General features: G+C 39.2%; 1 protein-coding gene across 2 annotated transcripts in view; it reads left to right on the top strand.

Annotated features, from left to right (window-relative positions):
* LOC110956829 (guanine nucleotide-binding protein G(s) subunit alpha-like) overlaps window positions 1-20,365 on the top strand; it is a 40,654-nt gene extending 20,289 nt beyond the window's left edge. For both annotated transcript variants that reach the window (XM_051948862.1, XM_022202597.2), the window contains 7 exons: window positions 11,592-11,646; window positions 13,669-13,742; window positions 13,885-13,943; window positions 14,207-14,327; window positions 14,895-15,025; window positions 15,349-15,416; window positions 17,945-20,365. In XM_051948862.1, coding sequence (XP_051804822.1) covers window positions 11,592-11,646; window positions 13,669-13,742; window positions 13,885-13,943; window positions 14,207-14,327; window positions 14,895-15,025; window positions 15,349-15,416; window positions 17,945-18,091 — 655 coding nt within the window. In that variant the 3' untranslated portion in view covers window positions 18,092-20,365. The remainder of the gene's footprint in view (window positions 1-11,591; window positions 11,647-13,668; window positions 13,743-13,884; window positions 13,944-14,206; window positions 14,328-14,894; window positions 15,026-15,348; window positions 15,417-17,944) is intronic.
* Window positions 20,366-24,565: the final 4,200 nt, after the last annotated feature.

Genomic DNA, 24,565 nt, shown 5'->3' with positions numbered 1-24,565 from the left:
GAAAACAAAAAACAAAGTTTGGCTACATGAACATTATTTAAAATCTAGACTCTTGTTGAGTTTTTTATTACTCTGCCAAGGAATGGCGGAGTTATAGGACGATTGGCGTACATTTGTCATCTGTTAATCTGTTTGTGTGCAACATTCCTCAAAAATGGACTAACAGATTTGAATGAAATTTTCAGGGAAGGTCAGAAATGACACAAAGAACACATGATTAGATTTTGGTAGTGATGCGGGTTATAGTCTGCATCCACGGATTTGTTAAGGATTTCTATGCCATTGCGAGATAGCGTCACTGTAACTATGACGACAAGTGAACGCTACATCAGATGCCCACTACAAATCCACCTGCGCACTTATCGGGACTTGATTAAAATGTGGGGGTTTTAGGTCACATGATTCTGCTACATATTTAGGTCACGTGATTCTGTATCCATACATAACATACACATGCATAACACACGCCTGTGGTCATTTTCCTTGTGGGTACATTTATTTTAAGTAGATATATATTAAAATAAATACTATGGTGCCCTGATTTCTGCCACAAATTTGCTCAATTTTTTTCAAGATGTCAGCCATCCGATGATACAATGACAGTGCGCTCTGAGTGCTTTTCTTCTTTTATTATTGCTGTGGATGTTTGGGTAGTCATTTGAATGAAATGAGCTATGTTGAGAGGAGAAATCACTGTTTGGTGGAACTGCTTGTTGGGGCCCCAAGTTTTCACTGCTTTCATTTAAGGGGCCACAAGTGAAAAAAATGTAAAATTGTAAGTATATATTGCATTTCAAAACCTTATCACTTTATTTTATTTGTGAAATCTCCATGTAGGAACTGTAGCAATCTAATAACTGCTTCCAAAAAATGAATTAAATGTAGGGGGGTAGGAGCATAAAGTCGTACTGAACAGATAGTAGCATGAAGTTGTGTGTTCTTATCCTTGTGGGTGCGTGTCTTTGTCATGTTGTATGCAGGCCACAGGCGTTTGTTGCTCATGTATGTGTGGTTCTGCGTGTTTGTGGGTTGTCAGAGGAGGCCGTCGGTAAGTCGATGATAAGAAAAGCTTTTGTTGGAAGAAGTGTGATTGTAGACAGACGGCAACCAGAGGAGAAATACCAAAGAGAGAGACTGAAACGAAGACACGAGAGGCTTTCCCTGCATTGTGGGATCTCTCCTCTCCTCTCCTCTCCTCTCCTCTCCTCTCCTCTCCTCTCCTCTCCTCTCCTCTCCTCTCCTCTCCTCTCCTCTCCTCTCCTCTCCTCTCCTCTCCTCTCCTCTCCTCTCCTCTCCTCTCCTCTCCTCTCCTCCTCCTCTTCCTCCTCTCTCTCCCACACCCAGCAGCCCCAGTGTTATGGATCAGATGCTGGGCTGGGTGGCCAGACCGGAAGTGCTCCCCTCCCCCCTCGGTGTGCTTATGTAAACGGAGAAGCAGAGAAAGAGAGAGGGGAGAGCTATTTTTAACCCAGGCAGGCTGCAGAAGGAGAGAGAATGAGCGAGTGTGTTAGCAGAGAGACAACTTCAGCATTATTGATGAAGGTTGTTAGCATTAAATGAAAATGTCAGCCCCGGGATCGGCACGGGGAAAAGTCAGGCCCACCCCACGTACACCCACGCCGCCTCTCTTTAAAAACAAGAAAAGAATAAAATTTTAAAAAATGACATCACCCAATTCTTGTCATGATGAAAATCAAAAAAGAGTAGAGGAAGTTGGCCGGTGCGGTGATGCTTTGTTGTCTCTGTGTGATGAGAAGAAAGTCACCGAAGCTTCCCCGACTGCCTTTTTTAAAAAAATTTTTGCTCCGTCATGCTCCTCTGTGATGTGTTCTTGTTGTTTGTTGTTGTTTTTATTAACACTTCCTGATGCTTTATATGGTCGCGGATTTGCGAGGATGTTGTTGTCCTTGGTTTCACGTGGATGTGTGGAGTTGAGTCGGCGTCGATCGGGCTGCTGTGACTGTATTTTCATGTACGAGGTCCTCACAGTGCGACAGTGTCCTCTAACAGGGCTGAGGCGGAGGATTTGTTCTGTCTCAGAAGGCCTGTTTGTCAGGTTTCTGTGGTTTCATCCATACAGAGATCACCGAGCTGTAAACTTTATCCTGAAGTATTTGCAGATTGTAAATCATGTCGGAGATCTTGTGAACTGTGTTTGTTACCAGAAGTTATTCCTAGTATGTCTTAACATGTACGCACTGAAATGAAAGTCTCTAAAAATGTTGATCTATGACATTTGATCCTTAATTTTAATTAAACGTGCTGCTCATAGTAGTATGGATAGTTAGGAAACCCCATTTTAAAAACTGATTAGAGCAGTTTTAGCAATAAGACATATAGAAACTGAGTATTTCTTTGGAGTGATATGAAAGATGATGATGGTTTAGAAACAGATGTAACAACAAGTGTTTTTTTTTTACATTCTTCAGAAGACTTACAGGCAAATTTTGGGACACAGAGCCAGACAATACTTTTTACCGTTTTCAGTCTAAGCTGAGCTAACTCATGCTTCTTGTCCTCTGTCCTGTTTGGTTCCATTGAGTTCTTTCTCTTATCACTACTAAGCCCGTTTCTTCAGATTCTGAACTGTTCCTCAAACTGAGAAGATTAAATAACATGTAATTGAAATGTGGCTCAAACAAAGAAAATAAATGCAAACATACAGCCCAAAAGAACTCGTTAAAAACAAGCCGATCGTTAACACCGCTGGCCACTTATAGTTTAGAAACAGCCAACAAAGTCATGCAAAAAGGAGTCCTCTCCATGTCGTCGTTTCCTTTCTGCCTCGTGCACTTGTTTCTACAGTTTTGAGATGCAGCAACGCATATGTATGTTGATTTGTAATGATACAGAGTTCATTGAATTGGTGTCCTCTTGGTTGCTTCATTGATTAATTAGTCAATTTCTCTATACAGTTCATTTTCTTGAAATTATTTCTACATACAGAACTCACAACAAGCCCAACACAAGCGACATTTACACATTTTCTGTCTTCACACTAATAGGATTTTGAAGGTAGGCTTTTTATAATAGCAGCTCTCCCTACTAATGAATAGACCCGTGTGTTTTCTCGTGCACAAACCGCATTTTTGCTTTGTGATAAGTGGAAGTCTTTTTTTTTTCTTTACTTTTGAAGCCTTGGATTTTGAAAACTTTTGCTTGGACTCTGGTGTAATCGAGTTGTACTCTGCTGCCACTGCCACCATTTTCTTAAACCGTAGAGCTGAGTGCATTTGACCAATGACTGACACCAACGACCGACATTATGACGCAGCTATTACATAGCGCTACTGAAACAAATAGTTACACTGACTTGAAGCATTTAGAAAAACAAATTAAAAACCTGATCTTTGCATTAACAGCAGCGATACTTGATGTCAGATGTGGATTGAAGTGAGATGTCCTGTCTATTCGGGCTTACTTGCTTTGATTTGGATGAAATTTGGTGACATGCTGCAAAACCTAACTTTATCCAAGATGTATTTTTTGATCTGTTTAGCCTTTATTTGAGAGCGTTATTGAGCTCGTATGGTATTACTCTAATCACCTGACTGTCAGATTTCCGTGCAAGAATTAAGTTTGGATGCATTTTTTTGACTGCAGCTATGGGAAACAATTATATAATATAATATATAAACAATTACAAAGTAAAGCTAAAAGAAGAGAGAGCACTGGACGACTCCAAATGAAACTGAAGTGTTGCTCTTTATGTGCTAAATCTTCAAATAAGCAATCGTTAGCTGACATGTTTAGCATATTAGCTTAAAAAGTAAAAATATCCTGTGTTCTTAGTTTGTTTTAGTGAATCCACAGTTACCTGTCCAAATCAGGTTGATCCTCCTTGATCACACTAGATGTCATTTTTAATCATATTCTCAGATATTTACTGTGCTATAGTGACATTTCTGTATAGTATTAACAGTCATACAATCCTAAAAAGATTCTAAGCAAAGCAGGTGACTATAGATTTGCAACGGTGCATTAAAATTTAAAATGTTGGGATTGTCTTACTGAGTGTGACATAATATCACAGTAGAATTGATTGTCTGTGGTTTGCTGGTTTCTAAATCCCTTATCCTAACGCAGATACACTCAGAAATTGTTCTTTTCTTTTTATTAAAAGTTGGTCAGATTCTTTGGAGACTTACAAAGGATATATGATATGGACATAAGTATAGAGGAAAAAATTAGCTACTTGGAAAAACTTTTTTCTATAATAAAAACAATGATTAGTTGGTAGATACTTGTGATTTTTCTAGGGCTGAGACTTTAACGTGTTAATTACGATTCATTAATTACACAAAAAATAATGCGTTAAAAAATTAGTCGCACCTTTCTCAGTTCCCTAATTTCTGGCACATCCGTAAAACTGACACAAACTCTAGCCCAGTAGGTGGCAGTAATGAACCTAAAGTCTGTTAGCCAGCCGTGAAGAAGAGTGAATCAGCGCAGAAACGTTGGACCAGGATGGCAGCTCAGATTTAAACTTTCTCTTTTATTTTGAAAACTGTTCAGCAAAAAGTATTTCAGAAAGCATTTGAGGACATTTGAAGCTGCTGAATCTGCCCTCGTTTTAGTTCGACGGCTAGTTTACAAGTTTAATGAAAGTTTCACAATGCGTCACATTTGCATAAATGGAAACACTTCATGCGTATACATTAGCTACGATAGTCCTGGTAGTGGCAAACAATGTAGCCATCCCATCGTAGGCCATTTTTCAAGACACTGAAAGTGTTTGAGTTTTAAAAAAGTCTTTAAATGTTGAATATAATCGCTATAATTGGACTTTGAGTTTGCAGTAATCTGAGAATGTAGTAGACAGATGAAAAATGCAGATAAATTTAAATGAAACATAAACATTTTTGTTAAGTTCACGTATATGTCCCAATCAAAATTTATTTGAATTGAAAAACTTTGCCTATTATTTGAAATATTTCTGTTTACAAAGCCTCAAATTAATTATATACTTTTTTAAAATTCCGTCCTACCTCTAATTTTTTTTACTTCCTATGAACACGGCTTTGGAAAATTTTTAACCCTCGTGTCGTCTTGTGGGTCAAAATTGACCCGTTTTAAAGTTTTAAAATGTGTAAAAAAAAAAAAAAACATTTTCACAGTGAAACTTCTGATGTCCACATTTTCAAAATTTTTGGGAAATTTTGGAGCATTTTTTTGTTGGAAAAAAGTAAATATTTAAAATGTTTCTTAAGAACATTCACAAAACGTCAACCAAAATCCAGCAAATTTCGCTGGATTTTGGTCGATTTCTTTTTTGTGAATGTTCTTAAAGGAAATATTAGAAATTTTACTGATATATATGGAATCACTTTAGATACTTTTAGGATTTTTTTGAAAGATTTTTAATCATTTTTTGAAAATATGTACAAGAATTTTCTTGCCAAATTTGAGTTTTTTTTTTTTTTTTAAATAAAACTTTTAGGGGAAACTTTTAAGGAATTATTGGAATTTTCTTCCTGAAGGTTTTTGCAAATTTTCAGAATTTAGGAAAATTTTGGATGAATTTTTGGATTTTTTCAGACAAGGAAACCATATTTTTTGGTGCCCGTAAATGAGGACAACAGGAGGGTTAAGCCAAGTTTTAATCAAAAGCTTCAAGGGGATCAGAATATAAACCTAGATTCCTATCCAGCCAAAGGAAACGGAGGAATCTGTGTGTTGGTATTAATGTGACCCAACGTCTCCATACGTTCTGTGACACCAGCCGAGTGTCACCGCTGTGTTTATTATCTGTCGATTCTTTGAAATCTTGTCCCGGCGATAATGTCCCGACATGCGCCGGAGTCCCCCTGAATTACTGCTCTGGCCTCCCCCCTCTCCTCTCCTCTCCTTCCTCCCCTCCGTCTCCCTCTCTGTGATGTGTGGTGGTGTTTCTGCAGGGACAGAAAATGGCTGGGATTGAGTCTCTGACTCATCGGGAGGTTGGGGGGGGGGGGCGAGAGAGCGAAAGAGGGGAGAAGGAGGGATGGTAAAAGACAAACTGATTTTCTCGTTGAAGTGGGGAGGGGGGGATCGCGTCGGCGGTGGCTTGAATGTGTTTGGGGGAACATGCAGGTGTGTGCAGGCGGCAGATGTTGCCGAGGCCGAGGGACATTTTAAAGAGTCGAGCTCGGTCGGAGTCGGCTTTGGGAAACTTTGCCGTCGCAATCTCAGTGTATTGTGATTTTCTGAATGCTGTGTGTGTTCAGTGTTGAGCTGCTGTTTAACAGGCCGCCATGTCCCCAGTCCAAGTTTGCTCTTTCTATCTGTGCTGCTTTTTCTCAATTTGCATTTTTCCTCTCGGTGTTGTAATTGTGTGTGAGATTTCTTTTGTTCTTTTTCATTTTATCTTTTGTTCATCCCATTTTTTCTCTTTCTTTCTCTTTTTCTCTCATTTAATCTTTCTGACTTTTCTTCTTTTCTATTCTTTGTCTCCTTTTCTCTTCGTCTTGTACTTTCCTGTTCATTCTCTGCTTTCTTTTGGTCTCGCGCCCTTCATTTGTGCTTTTAATTTCTCAGTTTCCCTCCTTCTTTCTTCATGATTTTTCTCTTGGCCTTATACCTATTTTTGGGCTTTCTGTCTCATCTTGTGTCACACTTTCTTCATGGCTTTTCTCTTTTTGACTTCTCTTTCAGTTTTGGGGGGTTTTCCCCTTATTTTTGTTATTCATTTACATGTTGAAGACTTTTCTGTTTCTTGTAGTTTAAATTCTGCCCTTTCTTCAGGCCTTATGCTCTTCATTTTTGTTTTTCTTCCCCTTTATGCCTTTTCTCATAGGTTTATGTTTTATGAATTCTTATGTTTTTTACTTTTGTTTAATGCTCTTCTATTAATTTTCCTTTATCTCTTTTTATTCCAAACTTTTCATTAAAGCTCCACTTTCTTAATCAGCTTGTTCCTTTTTGTTCCTTTTCTCCTTTCTGTCTTTCTCCTTCCACTTTCTTTGTGTTTTCTTTTCCTCTTGTGTTAATTCTTCTTTAATTTGTTCTTTTTTCCCCTCCGCTCTCTATAACCCACTCCATTCCCTGCATTTCTCTCTCTCTGTATCTCTTTTGTTGCTCGCTCTGCTCCTCTCTCCCTCTCTTTCTCTTCCTTCCTTCGCTCATTCCGCCTTTCTTCCTTTCTTTCTTCCCTCTCTGTCTGTCTCTCCCTCTTTCTGGCCTCTCTCCAGTAGCACAAGATTTGGAGCCGATTGTCTATTTATAGCGCCTGTGGTTCTGTCACCATGACAACCAAGCTGGAGGCCAGGGCGCCAGGGAGCTATTTTTGGAGCAGCGCTGTAATGTCAGACACAGCCTTCTCTCTCTTTTCTTTCCTCCTCTTTCTCTGCCTCTCTCGCTCGCTCTCCCTCTCTGGATGCAGTGTGTGTGTGTGTTTGATTAAGGATCGGCCGGTGAAGCCTTCGGTTTGCTCGGCCCGCGGTGCGAAGCGTTAACGTAAAAAGAAGCAGTAAGCCCCTCCAATCGCTCCGCTCAGCGGCGCCGTGCACCATCCTTCTCCCCCTACACCCCTTCCTCGAGGAAGACCATTTTACTGACTTAAGCTTCGGTTTTTCTCTCCTGCATGGATTGATTTCAGCGTCCTGCAGTGGCAAAAATCGCGCTCGTAGTTTTGCATTACAGAAATCTGCAGTTTGCTTTGAATTGTGAGGTTTAGCCTCATATTACTGCCCTGAGAACTTAAAGAAAGGTTACATATAAGATGCTCTTTATGCACTTTTTATGGTGTAATTAAAAAAATCTGTTATATATCAACATTTTAAGTGTCAGTGCCATTAACAGTGAAGTATTTTTAAAGTCAGTAGTCACTCTAATGATAATGTTCATTATTTTAAAACAACTTTATTTACAGATTATAGGCAATTTTAATTTTTCTTTTTTCAAAAAATTTAGCTGTTGAACCAGTTTAACCGAGCAGAAATATTTCTTTGCTTTCTTTGTTAATAAACAAGTGTTTGTCAGACTTCCTGAGCTTTCTGAAAAGCCGGTAGACGTAAATAGATTAGAGCAGATGTGGAAAGAGGCGCTTTTTAGGGACGTAATCCTGCTCGCTGACTCGTATGTGTGTGTGTGTCACACGGCCGATCAGCAGAACCGCTCGGACGCGGGGCACAGTTTTCCAGATGTTGTTTAATTGTGTCACAATAAACCATAAACTCTGAGAGTTATTTACATGTCAGAAAATGTACTTAAAAATTATTATAATTTTATCTGCGTTGGGCCTCACGGTTAGTTTAATGACAAATGCTGGCTGTTTTTCCCCATTTGTAAAAGTTAATATCAAATAATGACAGCATGATTTAAACTTTTAATATATATAAATAAATAAAGCCTACTCCAGGGTATCTTGTTAAATTTATTAGGTGTTATTTTTAAGTAAATTAAACTAATAATTGAGGATATTTTGCAGGCCAGCTGTAAGTGTACCGGCCAGACGAGTCAACACAGTTTTGCAGCTTTAATCCGGTGCAGAGCTGAGGATGTATACCGGCTCATAATCTGGGTAATCCTTTGTCCTAATACTGCCACTTTAACAAGATGAATGCGCTATGAGAGTGTTATCAGCTTTGCCGGGACGACACGCTGCTGCTGATGGTGTGGCCCCTTCAGTCTCTGAAGCACACAAAGATCTCAGTTTGACTGTGGAGCGAAGAGGAATTCAAAAGACAATTCAGAGCTTCTGTGCAGAGCTCCTTTTCAGGTGTGATTTTAATATCAGCAAAGGGGATACAGTTAGAACAGATTATTTATATATTTTCATAGCAGTTATTTCTTATCAAGAAGGTTTTTAAGTATTGCTACAATAAAAAGGAAGAAAATTGCAAATATAATTTTTTTTAGTTCCTTTGATTTTGCTAATTGTTAAACCAGAGTTTTGACTGAAATCTCCCTGAAACTTACTTTATTCTTGAATTTTAACAAAACAGTTTGCAAGAATCTAAATAAAGAATTACAGTTTACATTTTTTTCCTACATCTCCCTCCTAAAACTACACAAAGTAAAAAGTACGACAAAAAAAGAAGAGTAAGCAATGTTTGAAAAATGTGCTTTATCTTTTCTTGTAAATAGTGGGTTATTTTCAAACCAGACAAGTGTCCTGTGTGTATTTCCAGAGTTTAAGTCAGCCCGTCTGCTACCCCAGAATAACCCTGACAGGTTATACATAACACCGCAGACCTCTCTGTTACTGGGGCAGCCACTATTATTTAGTTCAACTTACTAGGCACGGTTATTATTGGCACTTCTCCTATTAATAGGGAGAACTGCTAAAAACTGAGCAGTGTGTTTGTCCTGGGCGTGTCGACGCCTCAGACCAGAGCAGTAGATAAACAAGAGTTTGGCCTCGGCAGATGTCGGCGGCAGCCATGTTAACTCTGTCATCATCAGAACTGCAGCTTTTGGATTCTGTCACATCCGTATTATTTATGTTTTTGGTGAGGGGGGAAGAGCTACGGGAGGGTGAGGTTACATGCTGGAGGGTCTGAGCTGTGGATACGGGGGCTTGCTCGGCTCTGAACATTTGTCCGCTGAGGGCTCTGGGTGTGCTGGCACAGCAGAGGCTCTGTGGTGTGGGAACAGCTGAGCCACTTGGCCCCCGCAGAGAGCCGACGGTACCAGACCGGTTGGCTGCTTAATAGCCTCCGTGTGTGTTTTTACATGAACATGCGTGCCACTGTGCATTTGTGCGAAGAAATGCGCACGGACCGCTCTTTTTGTTCCACAGTCTGACACTTCTCTCCTCTTCCTGACTGGGTTTCTTTTCATCCAGCCCCCTGTTCCTCTCAGTGTGTTACCTGCAGCCCTCCTGTCACATTTCACCCCTGCCTGCCACATTCCTTGTTATCTCAGAGGGGGCTACATACCTGTTCTCCGAGCGTCTTGCCTTTCTAGTTAGAGGGACGGAGTGCAGGCAGCCGGTCAGAAGAGACGACCGGACAGGCTGAGAATTAAACACGCTAGCTTGTTTGTCTGTGTTTTAGCAAGCACCCAGGAATTACTTTAAAACGGAGTCCTGGCAGAGTTTATTTTTTGCTCGGGAAATTTGCTAGTTGAGGTTGCAACTTAGTAGCAGCAGTTTTTATTACGAAACCTTGTCTTTAAAAAATGTATCTTTTTGCTCTACATCCATTGTTTGCAGTTTTATTTATTGTGACCAGTTTTGCTTTTCCCTTCTTTTATTTAATACTTAAAGGTCTGAAGAAGTTGTACAGGTTTTATCTCGTTTGAAAGGCAAATAAAGCAGTTGAAACTGACCTTCCACCTGATTGGCACAGTGTCTCATTTATGTTATCTGTCCCCAAATAGGGTCACACTGGCACTCAGATAGCATTAGGAATCTTTAAAGCTTCCTTTAGCCCCTAAAAGTGTTAAATTTTATTGTTTAATATGCTGTGGTTAACACACATGAGGCTGTCCTGCAGGATAACTAACATAATGTTCTTGCATTTGTGAAGTTTTTCTTCTGCTTCTGTAGATGTGCTTGTTGGTTCACTGTTAAGAGGAATTGTTGTGGGAAAATCTGTAACGCTTGTGCTTGATCGATGCAGACTGGTGGGACAAATAGGATAGTTGCCACTGCAGCTTAAAGATAATCACCAAATTCCTCCCAGTGTAGCAGAACAGCTCTCAGTTCAGCCCACTCCTCTTTCCACTGCTACTCTTCTTCCTAAATAATGTTTCTTCAGTACGTCTGAACGCACTGTCAGGACAGCTGGGACGTTTAAACCTCTGTCTTTTTTTGGTGTGTTTTGTCCATATTAGTCTAAAAGACTCTAACGTGACCATCCAAGTCCTCGCATTCATTTTCTATACACATGCATGCCTACACACCAGGATGAATGAGCAGTCGGTTGTTTTTTTCCCCCTCTGTTTAACAGACACTTAAACTTCTCCAGCCTGGGATACACGAGAGACGTTCAGTCTTGACGGACGCCTGTGTAAAAGTATCTGTGGTCTTTTGTGTCGGTTTAGCAGACACCTTCAGCACGTGACCCTGATACAGTCATCGCGAAAACATCAGAAGCGGCTCACACACCTTGAAAAACGGCAGCAATGTAGGGCAGAACAGTTAGCACGCATCTTTGGGTAGGCACTGTGCAAACGCACTGTAGGCCCTGCATACCCACCCACGCACATACACACTGCCACATGCGCACAGACACACACTTCTCCTCCTGTGCAAGTACTACTACAGCAGCTCCATTGACGAGGCTTCTCCGGTCTGACAGAGCAAACGGCTGCTGGTGACTCAGACTGGCTGCCTCTGATCTCACTGTGAATTAAAAACACACGCCCCCTCGTGGTCGCTCCAGGAACGCCGTCCTCCATCTTTCTCTGATCTCACTACTGTACTGCTGCGTTGTGTGGCCATACTGTTCCCACATTAGCACATTATAACGGGTCTGGATTTTTAAGTTGCATTCACATCTGGTGGATGTATCGCCAGGGAGCATTTGTTTTGATAATCACTGAAAGCGGGCAGTTCAAACGCCCCAGTCACTGTGAATATATTACACGTTACTCTGCCATTGTGTTATTGGATTACTGTGTGATGACGCTGATCTAACTGGCTGTGTTTTCCGTTCTCTTTGCAGCTTCTTAGACAGGATTGATGTGGTGAGGCAGAATGACTACACACCCACCGATCAGGTGAGACGTTCAGCACCGTCTTAATAGAGGTTCAACACGGGCCTCATTCACTGAACTCAATCAACAACTGAAAAAAACACGCTGCCAATAAAATAAAACAAATTACTGCTGGCTGAATTCCACGTTGCAGCTTCAGTTTGATTGTCCTGCATGCTGGCTCTCTGTCGCACTGTCATGACTCACTCGGCCAACATTAATGTCATTTGGTCACGCCGTCGCCTTTGCTACTATGGCAAGGCAAAAAAAAATGTGTGAAACTGCTTAACCAGAGTCAGACTGAGGATCAGGTCGTTATCATTGTCTCAAATTGTGCACAGATGTTTGCAAAGGCTCTAAGTTGGGCAGATGACAGTTTACATGCACCCATGTGGACGTGGAAACCATAAACTGACCGCTCTTTGGCTCTAATTTTGCATCATCACTGACGGCTGTGAAGCTAGGCCAATCAAACATTTTCCTCCTCAAATAGTGGTTTGACATTAATGATGTCAATTTATTTATCTAAATATATATTTTTTTTAGTGCATCAGAAAATGATTTAAGTTGTAAGGTTGAGGAAAAACATTACCAGTGGGCTAATATTGTTAACACTCTGATACAAAGTTGCATTGAATCATAGGAGCATTAGAAATACAGGGTGTCCCAAATAATTTGACATCATTTTGCAGGCCAATAATTTTGGCAATTCTTGTTGAAATAACCTGAAATTTTCACAGAATGTACAGATGAAGATTTTATATTTAATGTTTTATTTTTGCTCTGTTTTCAGGTTGAGCCATGCTGTTCACTTCCAAAGAGAAGTCATTTTGCGTCTTGGAATATGTTTATGTTGATGATGGTCTACCAGATCCTTTAGCCCTGCATAAGCAGCCTTCCTCTTTACATTTTTGGTACCAAGTCCAGATTTGTTTGCCAGTTGATGAAGTTTTTCCAAATTTTGCATTGAAGGCACGCTGCACAGTCTTGTGTGACTGTGTGTGAGCATATTCCAAGACGCAAAATGACTTCTCTTTGGGAGTGAACGCCATGGCTCAACCTGAAAACAGATCAAAAATAAAACATTCAACATAAAATCCTGATCTGTTTCTATACATTCTGTGAAAATTTGAGGCTATTTCAACAAGAATTGCCAAAATTATTGGCCTGCGAAATGATGTCTAATTTTTTGGGACAAGCCTAATTAGGCCTAATCATATAGTTTAAAAAAAAGCGAGCCAACACTCCATCCTCGCTATTACAGAAACTATAGGACCTTAATGCTACCATCAGTCTGTCCATCTGTCAAAAACACACCTGGCTGCTGCACTGGTGGTCTAGTAGGGCTCTAAAGGTTTTACCAGCCCTGTGTTTTCCTTCACCTGCTCCGTCTGTGTTCCTGCCATACAACATTAGTGCTTTATTGTTTGTCAGTGAGTCGCCAGGCCGAGCAATCTTCCTGAGGTCCTCCACTGTCTGCAGCCAGTCAGTCAATCAAAACTGACCAAAGTTTGGTCAGTTATTAGACATCAGCAGATACGTTTGCATATATATATATATATATATATATATGATGTGAGTCCTTGTGGGATGTTTTGCAGAAAGGTGTATAAATATACTATGTTTATCATTTTATTGTTAGAGCTTTTAGAGAACTGGGCTTAAATTTTACAAATTTTCAGGCACTTCGACATAAAACTATGTGGCAGAGAGTAACTGTGGTCCATTGTCTGCTCTTCGAATATTCTCAGGATTTTACACTGTTGGTCAGATAAAACTATGAATTGGTTCTTACTATTGTCTAGTGTTAATGTTCTTTGTTTAATAAAAGGGAGCCTCTTCATTTAAGTGTTTTATTTATTCTGTTGATTTCATACGAAGGGATCATTTACGCCTTAACTCACATTTTCGGCTCCGTTGTCTTCGTCCTTTCTTTCTCTGCTGTTGTCCTCTGCTTCTGACACATTTACATCCATCTTCTGTGTGCTCCACATTCCTCTCCACTTCTGTTGTCTTTAACCCTCCTCTTCCTTCTCTCTCTTTCAGGACCTGCTGCGATGCAGAGTGCTGACATCTGGGATCTTCGAGACAAGATTTCAAATAGACAAAGTCAATTTCCAGTGAGCTGCCACAAACTTTTACTGATCACAATGTTGGATGACGAATAAATAGAAACCATTCATTCAGATGTTCTCCATCCGTCTCATGTTTTTATCCTGTTTCATAGTGTGAATTAAACTTTAAACCTCCTGTGTCTCATAGTATGTTCGATGTTGGAGGTCAGAGGGATGAACGCCGAAAATGGATCCAGTGTTTTAACGGTAGGATGATCGGAGCTTGCCCCGCTTAATTGTTGTAATGAAATGATGATAGCTTAGCCTTGCAGTGAGTTATTTACTCTATGCTAATTTGCTAAATCATTTTTAATTGTATTCAGGAACTTGTGTCTGGTTTAATCAGATGAATCTCCATTGGTTTATTTGGGTTTCAAGTGAAGAACAAGCGCTTGTATCTGAGTTTGTTTTTGGTAGTTTTCTTCATATTTGGTGTGCTAATCCCAGTTTGTCGTGTGTGTGTGACGCAGATGTGACGGCGATCATCTTCGTGGTGGCGAGTAGCAGCTACAACATGGTGATCAGAGAAGACAATCAGACTAACAGACTACAGGAAGCCCTCAATCTTTTCAAGAACATTTGGAACAACAGGTCAGAGACACTTTGGATTTGTCCTTTAATCTTTTTTTGTGGGACCAATTTCAGATTTGTGTCTCTCAACGAACAAAGACAAAGTTGGAGTTGTGGAAAAGAAATTTAGACCTGAGACATCTCTTGTTTAGTTTAGTGCAGTGTGAGTATCACTGCATCACTTCAGGGAGATTTAATACTGCGAGACTAAAGACACTTTTAACTTAAGGTATAACAACAAAGCAAATTCAGTGTTTGAAAATGGTCTAAACACCTGCATAAATGTAAAGTTCCTGCTTAAGGATGTGTGCATGGTGGGAGGAAACAGTGACTGGATGCTGCGTCCTTCTCTGACTCTTCTTTCCCTGTGGGAGCATATGGACTGTTTATGGCAGAAGCTCTGAGACCTTTTCAACCCAGAACTCCAGAGAGTACATTATTCCCATGTTCTTTAGCCAAAGCCTATTAAAACCTAATTCTGCTTAAAATACGGGGACTCTCCAGCAGCAGACCTGTGACATATTTCAGGCCCTGGGCTAACCGAGTCGAAGGGAACCTGGCACTGAACTCGTCCGTTTTCCTCCACAGGTGGCTACGGACCATTTCAGTAATCCTCTTCCTGAACAAACAGGACCTGCTCGCTGAGAAGGTTTTGGCTGGGAAGTCTAAAATTGAGGAGTATTTCACAGAGTTTGCACGCTACACTACACCTGATGATGGTAAGACCGGCTCTGATGTTCGGTTGACTCTGACTTGCTGTCAGTCGCCACAAGTCTGTTTCTAGCAGAAAGATGTCCAATCAGTGAGCTAGGTGGTTTGATTGTTTTAGTTTTTGGCTAGTTTGTAGGAAGTCTATGAGAACACAAACTAAAACAAAACTTTAAGGCAGTGACATAGAAAGCTTACGTTAGTGTGTATGTGTTGTCTGAGCTTCTCTAAACATGTTGAGATCCTGTAGATGTAGCACACAGGAAGAGCTCGTCCTGGACTGTCTGAGTATCTAAATGGCTTAAATGTGACCAGATTTCTCCTTCTTCAACAGCAATACCAGAACCAGGAGAAGATCCCCGTGTTACCAGGGCAAAGTACTTCATACGGGATGAGTTTCTGGTGTGTACAAAGCTCAAATTCAACCAGGTAAAACTTGTTTTACCTGGTTGAATTTGATCACTTTCCTTGCATGTTTCTTTATCTGGCGGTTTTACAGAACATTGTAGCATGAGGCGGAATAATCAAAAACCGGACTTCACATAAAGGTCGATTCTTATCGTAATCATGGAGCTGAATTACATGGGATGTGGGTTCATCTTCCATCCACCACAGAGTGATCTCATCCAGTTTTTCTCAATAATATTTCACACTTTAATCTCATTAAATCTACATTCAACCAGCTTTAGTGTCCATGACAGCTTAGCACCAAAGATATTTCCAAAGTGTTCACATGGGAACTTTAAAGGGAAGTCATGAAGTAGGTGACTTAAAACAGTCAATTAAGAATTGGTATAATTACCTAGAAATAATAGTTAAATCGTTGAAATGCACAGCTTCAGCTGCTCTAAGTGTTAATAAAAATACAAACTTGATCAAAAAGACCCTCATAAGGGTGATTCCATCTCAAATCATCAGGGGCCTTCTGCTCGACCATCTCTGATTTGCTTTTTATCTTAAATGATGAATATTTAAAATAGTTCCTGTGAAACTTGAGAGTGACACAGCAGATCTGTTTTAATTTTTTAAATAATATTGCCCGTCCACCCACTTTAAGCACATTCAAATTTAAAGCTTAATGACAATATATTAGGAATTATTGAGCATTGAAGCCTGAAATTTTCAGAGTTATCTTTACTCCACCAAGGAGGCAAAGCTTTGGCGGAGTTATGTGACGGTCAGCATACATCTGTTTGTCTGTTTTTACTCAAAAACAGACAAACAGATTTGGATAAAATTTTCAGGGAAGGTCAGAAATGACACAAGGACCAAGTGATTAGATTTGGCAGTGATGGGGTTTATAGTCTGGGTCCACGGATTTGTTAAAGATGTCTGTATGATTGTGAGATAGCCACACGGCGTCACTGTAACTATGACAACAAGTGAACACTGCAACAGCTACCTGCTGATGATCACATGATGGCGATCCTACTACAATCAACCGCTGCGGTTTTATCAGGACTTATCCTTTGGAAATGATACAACCACTGAGCAGCCTTGGAGGAGTACCACAGCTCTCTGAGTGCTTTTCTAATTTAATTGTAACATTCATTCAGAATCTGTAATATTGGAGAAGTAAATCAAAAGATTGGTGTCTATGAGTGAGTTAAAATATGAAAATAATCCATCAGGAAAAGCCCCCTCTTTGAGCACATATTAACAAAAAAGAAATTATAATGCAGAAGTCAAGTAATGATGTTTTCTGATCCACATATAACTGCATATCAGAATAATACAAAATAAAAGATAAAATATTTTTTGATATATGGTTATAAAAAAGAAAAGATAGGATTTTTCATCAAGGTGTGAACTTTGTTTCATACTTTAATTTACACATAGTCAAAGAATATGTGATTTACTTTTCCAATATTGCTGAATCAACGGCATGATGATAAATAACAGTGAAAATGTTGAGATATTGTCATCTTAAACATAGTAAGAAAGCTAAAACTTCACACATTTCTTTACAAATATATATATTTTATGCCATAAAAACTTCAGTCAAATCAGACACAGTTAAGCAGGAATTTTATCAAAAATGTGATGATTTAAGATGCAGTGACCAATAAACGAATAGTTGTAATATACGAAAGAAAATATTCTACCTTTTTCCACTTCTGTATGGGTCAATAAATAAATGAGGGACTTTTGAAGTCCATAGGATAAATCTTGCATACATTTTTATCGAAAGTTTTAAAAAATGATTTTTTTTATGTTTATTATGATCATGTATTTACGAATCCCATTCATATTTATTATGGAAACAATCACTTATTAATAAAAAAATGACTGGATGTCACTAAAATGTCAACTAAATATCTAATAAATTTAACAACAACCACCTTCTAATTAGCTAAACAATAATAAAATGAGCTTATTCAAGAAAAAAAATTGTGTTCTTTTTATGAAGTTGAGCTAATCATGACAGATATTTCTTTTTTTGGCAATATGTCCAATTTTATATGGAAAATAACAAATTGTATATGTGATCATTCTCAACTAAGTTACCGATTACAAAAACACCTCTCAAGGAAGTCACATGACCTGCTCCACATGATGTCATTTCCTCCTGAAGAAAAAGGCTTTCTGAGTTTTTTAATATAAAGTAGTTTGTAAGTCAAGTGTGGATTTATGGCATGTCAACAGGTTTACTACAATATCTTTATAAAGAACTTTCAATTTTACTCAATTGTATATATAATACTTAGAAGAATTTTTCTGTAAAAATGCCATGTGGTGTTTGGCTACAGGCGGCCATGTTGATTTTAGGCCCGAAAGCAGCAAAAATGTCAACTATGACACATAAAGTCCCATAATTATGTATTGACCTGTGTATTTATTAGTGATAAATTAGCTCGAATCAGCAGCATCACTGCGTCGGTGTTCATCAGAAAACAGCATCATGGTCTCTGTTTGTGTGTCTCCTGCAGAGGATCAGCACGGCCAGCGGGGACGGACGGCATTACTGTTACCCTCACTTCACCTGCGCGGTCGACACCGAAAACATCCGCCGCGTCTTCAATGACTGTCGTGACATCATACAGAGGATGCACCTACGGCAGTACGAGCTCTTGTGATGGGCAGCAGCAGCGTCCGGTCTGCTTATCTACCTACCGACCTACCTAGCTACCCTCCCCACCTCCCTCCCCCATGACCAGTTAGCCAGTCACCCCCCTCCACCTTCCACCAACTTCACCCAACCAACCGAGCGAGCGAGCGAGCGCCTGGCCTCCCCTCCACCCTGATACAACTTCTCCTCCCGGCAACGCAACTTTCAGAAAAACTGAACAGTGGAACGACTTTTTTTTTTTTTTTTAACAAAAGGAATAAAGAAAAAGAAGTTACGGATACACACCAACAACAGTTTCATCAATCAACTATTAGCCTGGACTGACTGCTGTACTCGGCTACACTTTGACCCAGGACTGAGGGTCGAGACTGGAATCCCTCAGTGTAGGCGATCTCTCCTTTTAGCTCTCTCTCAGATATTTGAACACAAACACTCGCAGGTACACACACACACACACACACACACACACACACACACACTACAGAATAAGACATTCAGACCCTTAAATAGGTTTTAATATCACACACACACACTTTTAAGTCCTCCTGCTTTTCACAGTCGGCAGAGGACGGATAAAATAACGCGTTCTGAGAGAGAGGAGTTTATTCACCGCGTGCTGAAGACGAACGAAGGAAGAGAAGAAGCGAACGACGGACACGGAGGGCGGCAAACTGATCCAGAGGAGGGCTGTGAGCCTTTTTTGTGCCCAGGGACAGACAGACTAATTGACTAGCGGCTGCCTGTGGACGTGAGCGTGACTCGAACATAAGACCACACGGCTCACATGACCTGCTCTTCAAGAAACCAGTCGAGGAGGGATGGCAGAAAACAACAAACAAACAAACAAAAAAAAAGGATTTAAAACAAAAAAAAAACTAGAAAAATATCATACAATGCATAAATTCATGCATACCAGTGAACTTCATGCAGTGCAAAAAATCCAAGCTATATATATAGATATTTATATATGTGTGTATATAAATATGTATATATATAAATATAAATATTATATATTCCTGTAATAACACAATTCAACTTTTAAGTTTTTGTTAGTTTTTACCCCATGTTGTGTGTTGGTGTACACTGTGTGTGTGATCTGCCTTTGTGCACCATTTGACCCCCTACCCCTGCGCGCACACACACACACACACACACACACACACACACAGACACACACACACACACACACAGACACACACCCTCACCCCTCTTGCCCCTGCTGCTATTTGACAACTGTTCAGCATATGGAAAATAAAGGAGAGGTTTTATTTAACAAGGAAAAAAAAAGAAAACAAAGCAAAAAGGAAAGCATGAAGTTACAGAAATGACTGGATGCAACATTTTTACATGGGAGCACACACATTAACACAAACGCACACACACACACAAGCTCCAGACCCCTCCTCGTCCACACAACGACCTCCCCTCCTCCCCTCCTCCCCCTCCCCTCTCGTCTTGTTCTCTCACCTCCCCCCTCCTACACCCGCTCCCTCCACCCCCACCCGGCTTTAAGTACGTCTGTCTTTATTTTACTGCTGGACTATTATTCTTGTACAGACTGTAAAATGTATTATTTTGTACAACTTTATTGAAGAAAAAAAATAACTTGTAGAAGATCCCTGTGCCTTGATCACGACTGTACGTGTAAAAATGAGCTAATATGTAAGTTATGTTTCACTGCGCTGTACAGCTGGACGGGTCTGTCCCACCTCGTCCGAGCGAGCTCACCCCTCCACCGGGCGCTGGAGGAGGGGACGGGCTTCGGATCGGGGCGGAGGCCTTTCGTCTGTTGCTTAGTTTTCCATTTATTTTTATTTTTTTTCCCCGTTTCCCCACATTTGTTTGTTCGTTGATTCATTTGTTTTGCTTTGACTCTCCTCTGGTTTATATAATAGGATTTGAAAAAAAAAATGAAGGAGAAAAAAGATAATCAGACACGCCACCTTAATGCTGTGTAGTGGAAGATACTGAACCGTAACACAATTTAATATATATATAAAATATATTTCAGATTTTATATTTTATATATATGTACTGTACACTTATATCTATCTCCCTTGTGAGCTGTCGCCCAGGTTTCCTTTTGCTTTCTGTCAGTAACATCTGCAAACATTTTACAGAAGGTGGTCATTCTGGGTGCAATGGGGTGGGTATTCATTTCTCTCTTTTTTTTCTTTTTTTATTTTAGCTTTAACTCTTTTGAAGGAGAGGGAAATATCCAATTGCAAAACGTTGCTTGTTTCTACATAAACCAAATTCTTTTTGCTTAAACAAGAGGAAACGGTTGTATTAGTGTTTGGTTCATTCCTAGGAGCAGGATATTAGATCCTCACATCGCACAAAGTGTCAGTTTATCAGGTACACTTAGCTTAAATTAAAGCAGTCCTGGGATAAGTCCTACCTCCATGAGGGTTAGAATGCTCACTGATTAGGTGTAAAATTCATTAATGTTACAGAATCTAGAAAGAAAACTGAAAAACAGGCACATAATAGTACAAACATGCGCCTTATATGTGTATATTATACATATATAAATAACACATTCTCATCAGCAACACAAACCACATCAAAGTTGAATCAACAACTTTGTAAAAAGGTTTTAATGTGATTATTATGACCTTGATGAAGATGAAATTTATTGCAAGATCAGTGATCAGACTGTCGTAGTTTTAGCGAGGTGTACCTAATAAACTATAATCTGTTTATAGTTTGTTTCTGACACCCATCAGTCAGATTTTCTCAACAAGAAGCAGCTTTTAATTCTCCTGTGGCCTAGGCAGACTTCACTTTACGGTCTATGAAGGTGACACCAGGGTCTCTGAGTTGTCTACAATCACACACCGAACGTTTCTCTGGTCTCAAAGTCAAAACTGAGGAGCTCTTTGAGTTCCCAACACCTGACGCGATCAAAGCATGAAACACTGCTCACTCAAAGGCCTCCCTGGAACATATCATCTTTGCTATTTTCAAGTATTTTATCGTTTGACTTGTTTTCTTAACAAATCCGAATCCCCAGGTTCAGTCCCGTGGCAGATCTGCAGCAGTGACAATGTGAGAAAAAAAGAATTCCTGGACTGTTTATTTCTATGTCAACACCTCCTCACCTGTGTAATGTAACACAGGCTGCAGCAATAAGAACGTTTAATTTTAGCTCAGCAGGAGGAAAGAAAAAAACCACAGCTGGCTTTTTTCTGTTTTGGCATCGAGCGATTTCAGTATTTACGGGTTTTTCCATCTGTTTTATTTTTCCTGTACATTTTGTTCAGTGTCAAAGAGACACAGGTGCGGAGATGAACGTAGGTGGATACATCTTAAGGTACAAAGGAGTCAAAAAATTAACGTAGCTTTTGCTCATTTGTCTGGTGAGTTTAAGATCTTACTGCAGCCGGACAGGCGACCAGTTCATGTCTTGCTCGTTGTTGATGCCACACGGTGAATTTCTAAAGAGTTCCCTGATGAAATGCTTTACAGAGACCTCTGAGGATTTGTTTAAAACCTTCTGGACGCACCTGAGATGAAGGGACACCTGGTGAAGCTGGTATATTTACTCCTTCAACCCACTGACACCTGCAGGGTCACACCTCACGAGGAGTCACACGATGTTTCACTCCTCATACGATTAATACATCGATGCAAAGTATAAAGAAGTGAGATGTCGGTAAAAACAGTTCAAGCCCCTCTGAGTGGCTCAGGTAAAATTACACCTGATAATAGAAGACACAGGGAGGTTTTGCAACCTGCTGCAGCTGACAGGAGGTAGTGAGTCGCCTGATGTGTGAAAGAGTTAAGTGGTGCTAAAAGTTGAATCACAGAGCGAAGAACATGCATCAATTTCAAATACAACATATGATCAAAGGTATGTAGACATGTGAACGTCTCATGCTATAAACACAGTTAATATTCTGCTCGATCAGCTTCCACTTCTGCAAGATTTTGAACCCTGGCTACAGGGATTTTGTCGCATTTAGCCACAAAAGCCTTCAGGAGGCCATTGATCGACGCTTTTGCCCGCCAACGCCAGCTTCATCTTGGGATGCAACATCACGGTAAAACATAAAAGGTCAGCAGCACACATTTGTCTAAACCATCTGGAAGTAAATAAGTATATACTGTGAAAAACGGAAAAATAGTTTGTGGACAGGATCTCAGAATATGTGATCATACAGTGTGTGTTTCATTTACATGTCAAAGCTGCCCTTTGAGTTTTCTGAAAACGGAGTAACCTGTTTTTGCAAATGAACTCAAGTGTCTAGTTGTGGCTAAAACTGCATCACACAGGTAAGTTTTAATCCGCTGACAGCAGTGCAGCACATACCATATACTGCATAATAACACCAATTCTCTATATTTATTCACAGCCTTTTCTATAAAATCATGCTTTACCAGCCTCATGCACACTTAAAATAGTGTGTCTTACAAGTTTCTGCCAGCACGATGTCCTGTATTTCAATATAATCTACTCCCATTATATTTTATTAACTTCTTTACATATGAAAGCAAATAATGTATTATTAGATGCAATGAAGCTGAATATCATAGGCAAGTAAACACCGGATTTTGAGATTTTGTTACTACTGAATACTCATTGAATACCTTATGGCAGTAAAATACTGTCTTCACAAAATGTTTGGCACACATTTGTCTGAATTATCAAGATTTTCCTTGATGGGAAGTTAAATAGCTGCAATAAAAAACAAAATAGCCCAGTAGTTTGTAGACAGGATCTCAGAATGGTGTTTAAATTTTACTTAAGGCAACCATCTATAATGTTAAAACAACTGTCTTACAAATCTGTCAAAGGAAAAACTCAATAAAAGTCTAGTTGTGGCTACAACTGCATGCATAACACCAAATCTATGTATTTATGTATTGACTTTTCTGTAAAATCATGATCTTGCTTAAAGTGTGAGTAAGTCAAGAAAATCATGACTTTATAGAAAAGTAAATAAAAACTTGATACAAAGATGTGAAAGCAAAGAAATGATGCAATGAAATTCAATTTTATCGACCAGTAAACATCACATTTTGAAATCTTATTGTTGCTGAATACTTGCTGTCGTAAAACATTCAATACTGCATTCATTGTAATCCATGTACCTGAATGCATCAGAATCAGCTTTATTAGTCAAGTCTGTGAAAACTTTGCAATGTTTTCTACACTGACAGAGTAGCTACACAAAATACATCACACATGGAATAAAGCAAGGCAACAGTTTGCAGAGGGAAAATGAGGGTTTAACACAATAGTTTAGAGCAAATACAGTTATGAACGATGAAGACCGCCTGCATACACGTGGCAGGTGGACTATAGAGAGCAGGTAAGAGAACAGGTAAGTGATATACAGTAGCTATGCAGGGTTAGAATTCAGAATGATTTGTTCCTGACTGAGTTAAATGTTCTTTCTTCTCTACCAGAGTTGGAGCAGGTTTTGTCACGTTTTTGTCATTTGTCCATTTTTTATTGCTTTGTAACTTGTTTGTCTAATTTTTTGTTTTAAATTATGTCGTTTGTCTCATTTTTTGTCATTTTGTGTCTTATTTTTATAATATTTTGTCTTGTTTTTGCTGTTTGTTGTCTTTTTTGTCTGACTTTTGTTGTTTTGATCATAAAGTAAAGCACTAGATTGCTTGTTGTTATTTTGTGTCTTATTTTTGTAATATTTTGTCTTGTTTTTGTTTTTTTGCCTGACTTGTCATGTGTCTCAGGTTTCTGTTGTTTTGTTTCTTGTGTTTGTTGTTTTCTTTCCTTTTTGCCTTTCTATTTTTTTATCATTTTGTTTTGCTTTATTTGTTGTTTTGAGCATTGTTTTTGTCATTTTGTGTTTTTTTGTCTCGCTTGTGTTGTTTGTCTATTTTTTTTCTCGTTTTATTTCTCGCCTTTGTCATTTTTTGTCTGATTTGTGTCATTTATGTAATTTTTGTCACGTGTCTGTCATTTGTCCACTTTTTTGTCACTTTGTAATTTTTTGTCTAATTTTTTTGTTCTGTTTCATGTCGTTTGTCTCATTTTTTGTCATTTTATTTCTCGCTTTTGTCATTTTGTGTCTCATTTTTGTTATATTTTGTCTTGTTTTAGCTGGTTGTTGTCTTTTTTGTCTGATCTTTGTTGTTTGATCATAAAGTAATATACTATATTTCTCATTGTTATTTTGTGTCTCATTTTTGTAATATTTTGTCTTGCTTTTGCTGTTTGTTGTCTGATTTTTGTTGTTTTGATCATAAAGTAAAATACTGTGTTGTTCAGTTCCAGATCACTGAATGTTTTGTGTCTTTGTAGATACTCTGTGATCTGTAATTTGTAATGTAAAACGATACACTGAGGCATAATGTTGCTGAAATTGCATTTATTTTTCTTAAGAAATGTTTTGCAAAAACATAATTCCTTAAAAGTTCTACAGTGACCAGATATTATTTCAGACAGCAGTTGAAGCCACTATTTTCCGCCGCTCCACAAGAGGGAGCCAGAGTCTAAAAACAAACA

Source organism: Acanthochromis polyacanthus, chromosome 5, assembly GCF_021347895.1.
Source record: "Acanthochromis polyacanthus isolate Apoly-LR-REF ecotype Palm Island chromosome 5, KAUST_Apoly_ChrSc, whole genome shotgun sequence".
Lineage (NCBI taxonomy): Eukaryota > Metazoa > Chordata > Actinopteri > Pomacentridae > Acanthochromis > Acanthochromis polyacanthus.
Note: the sequence above shows the minus strand (reverse complement) of the source record. Positions and strands in the feature narration are given on the sequence as shown.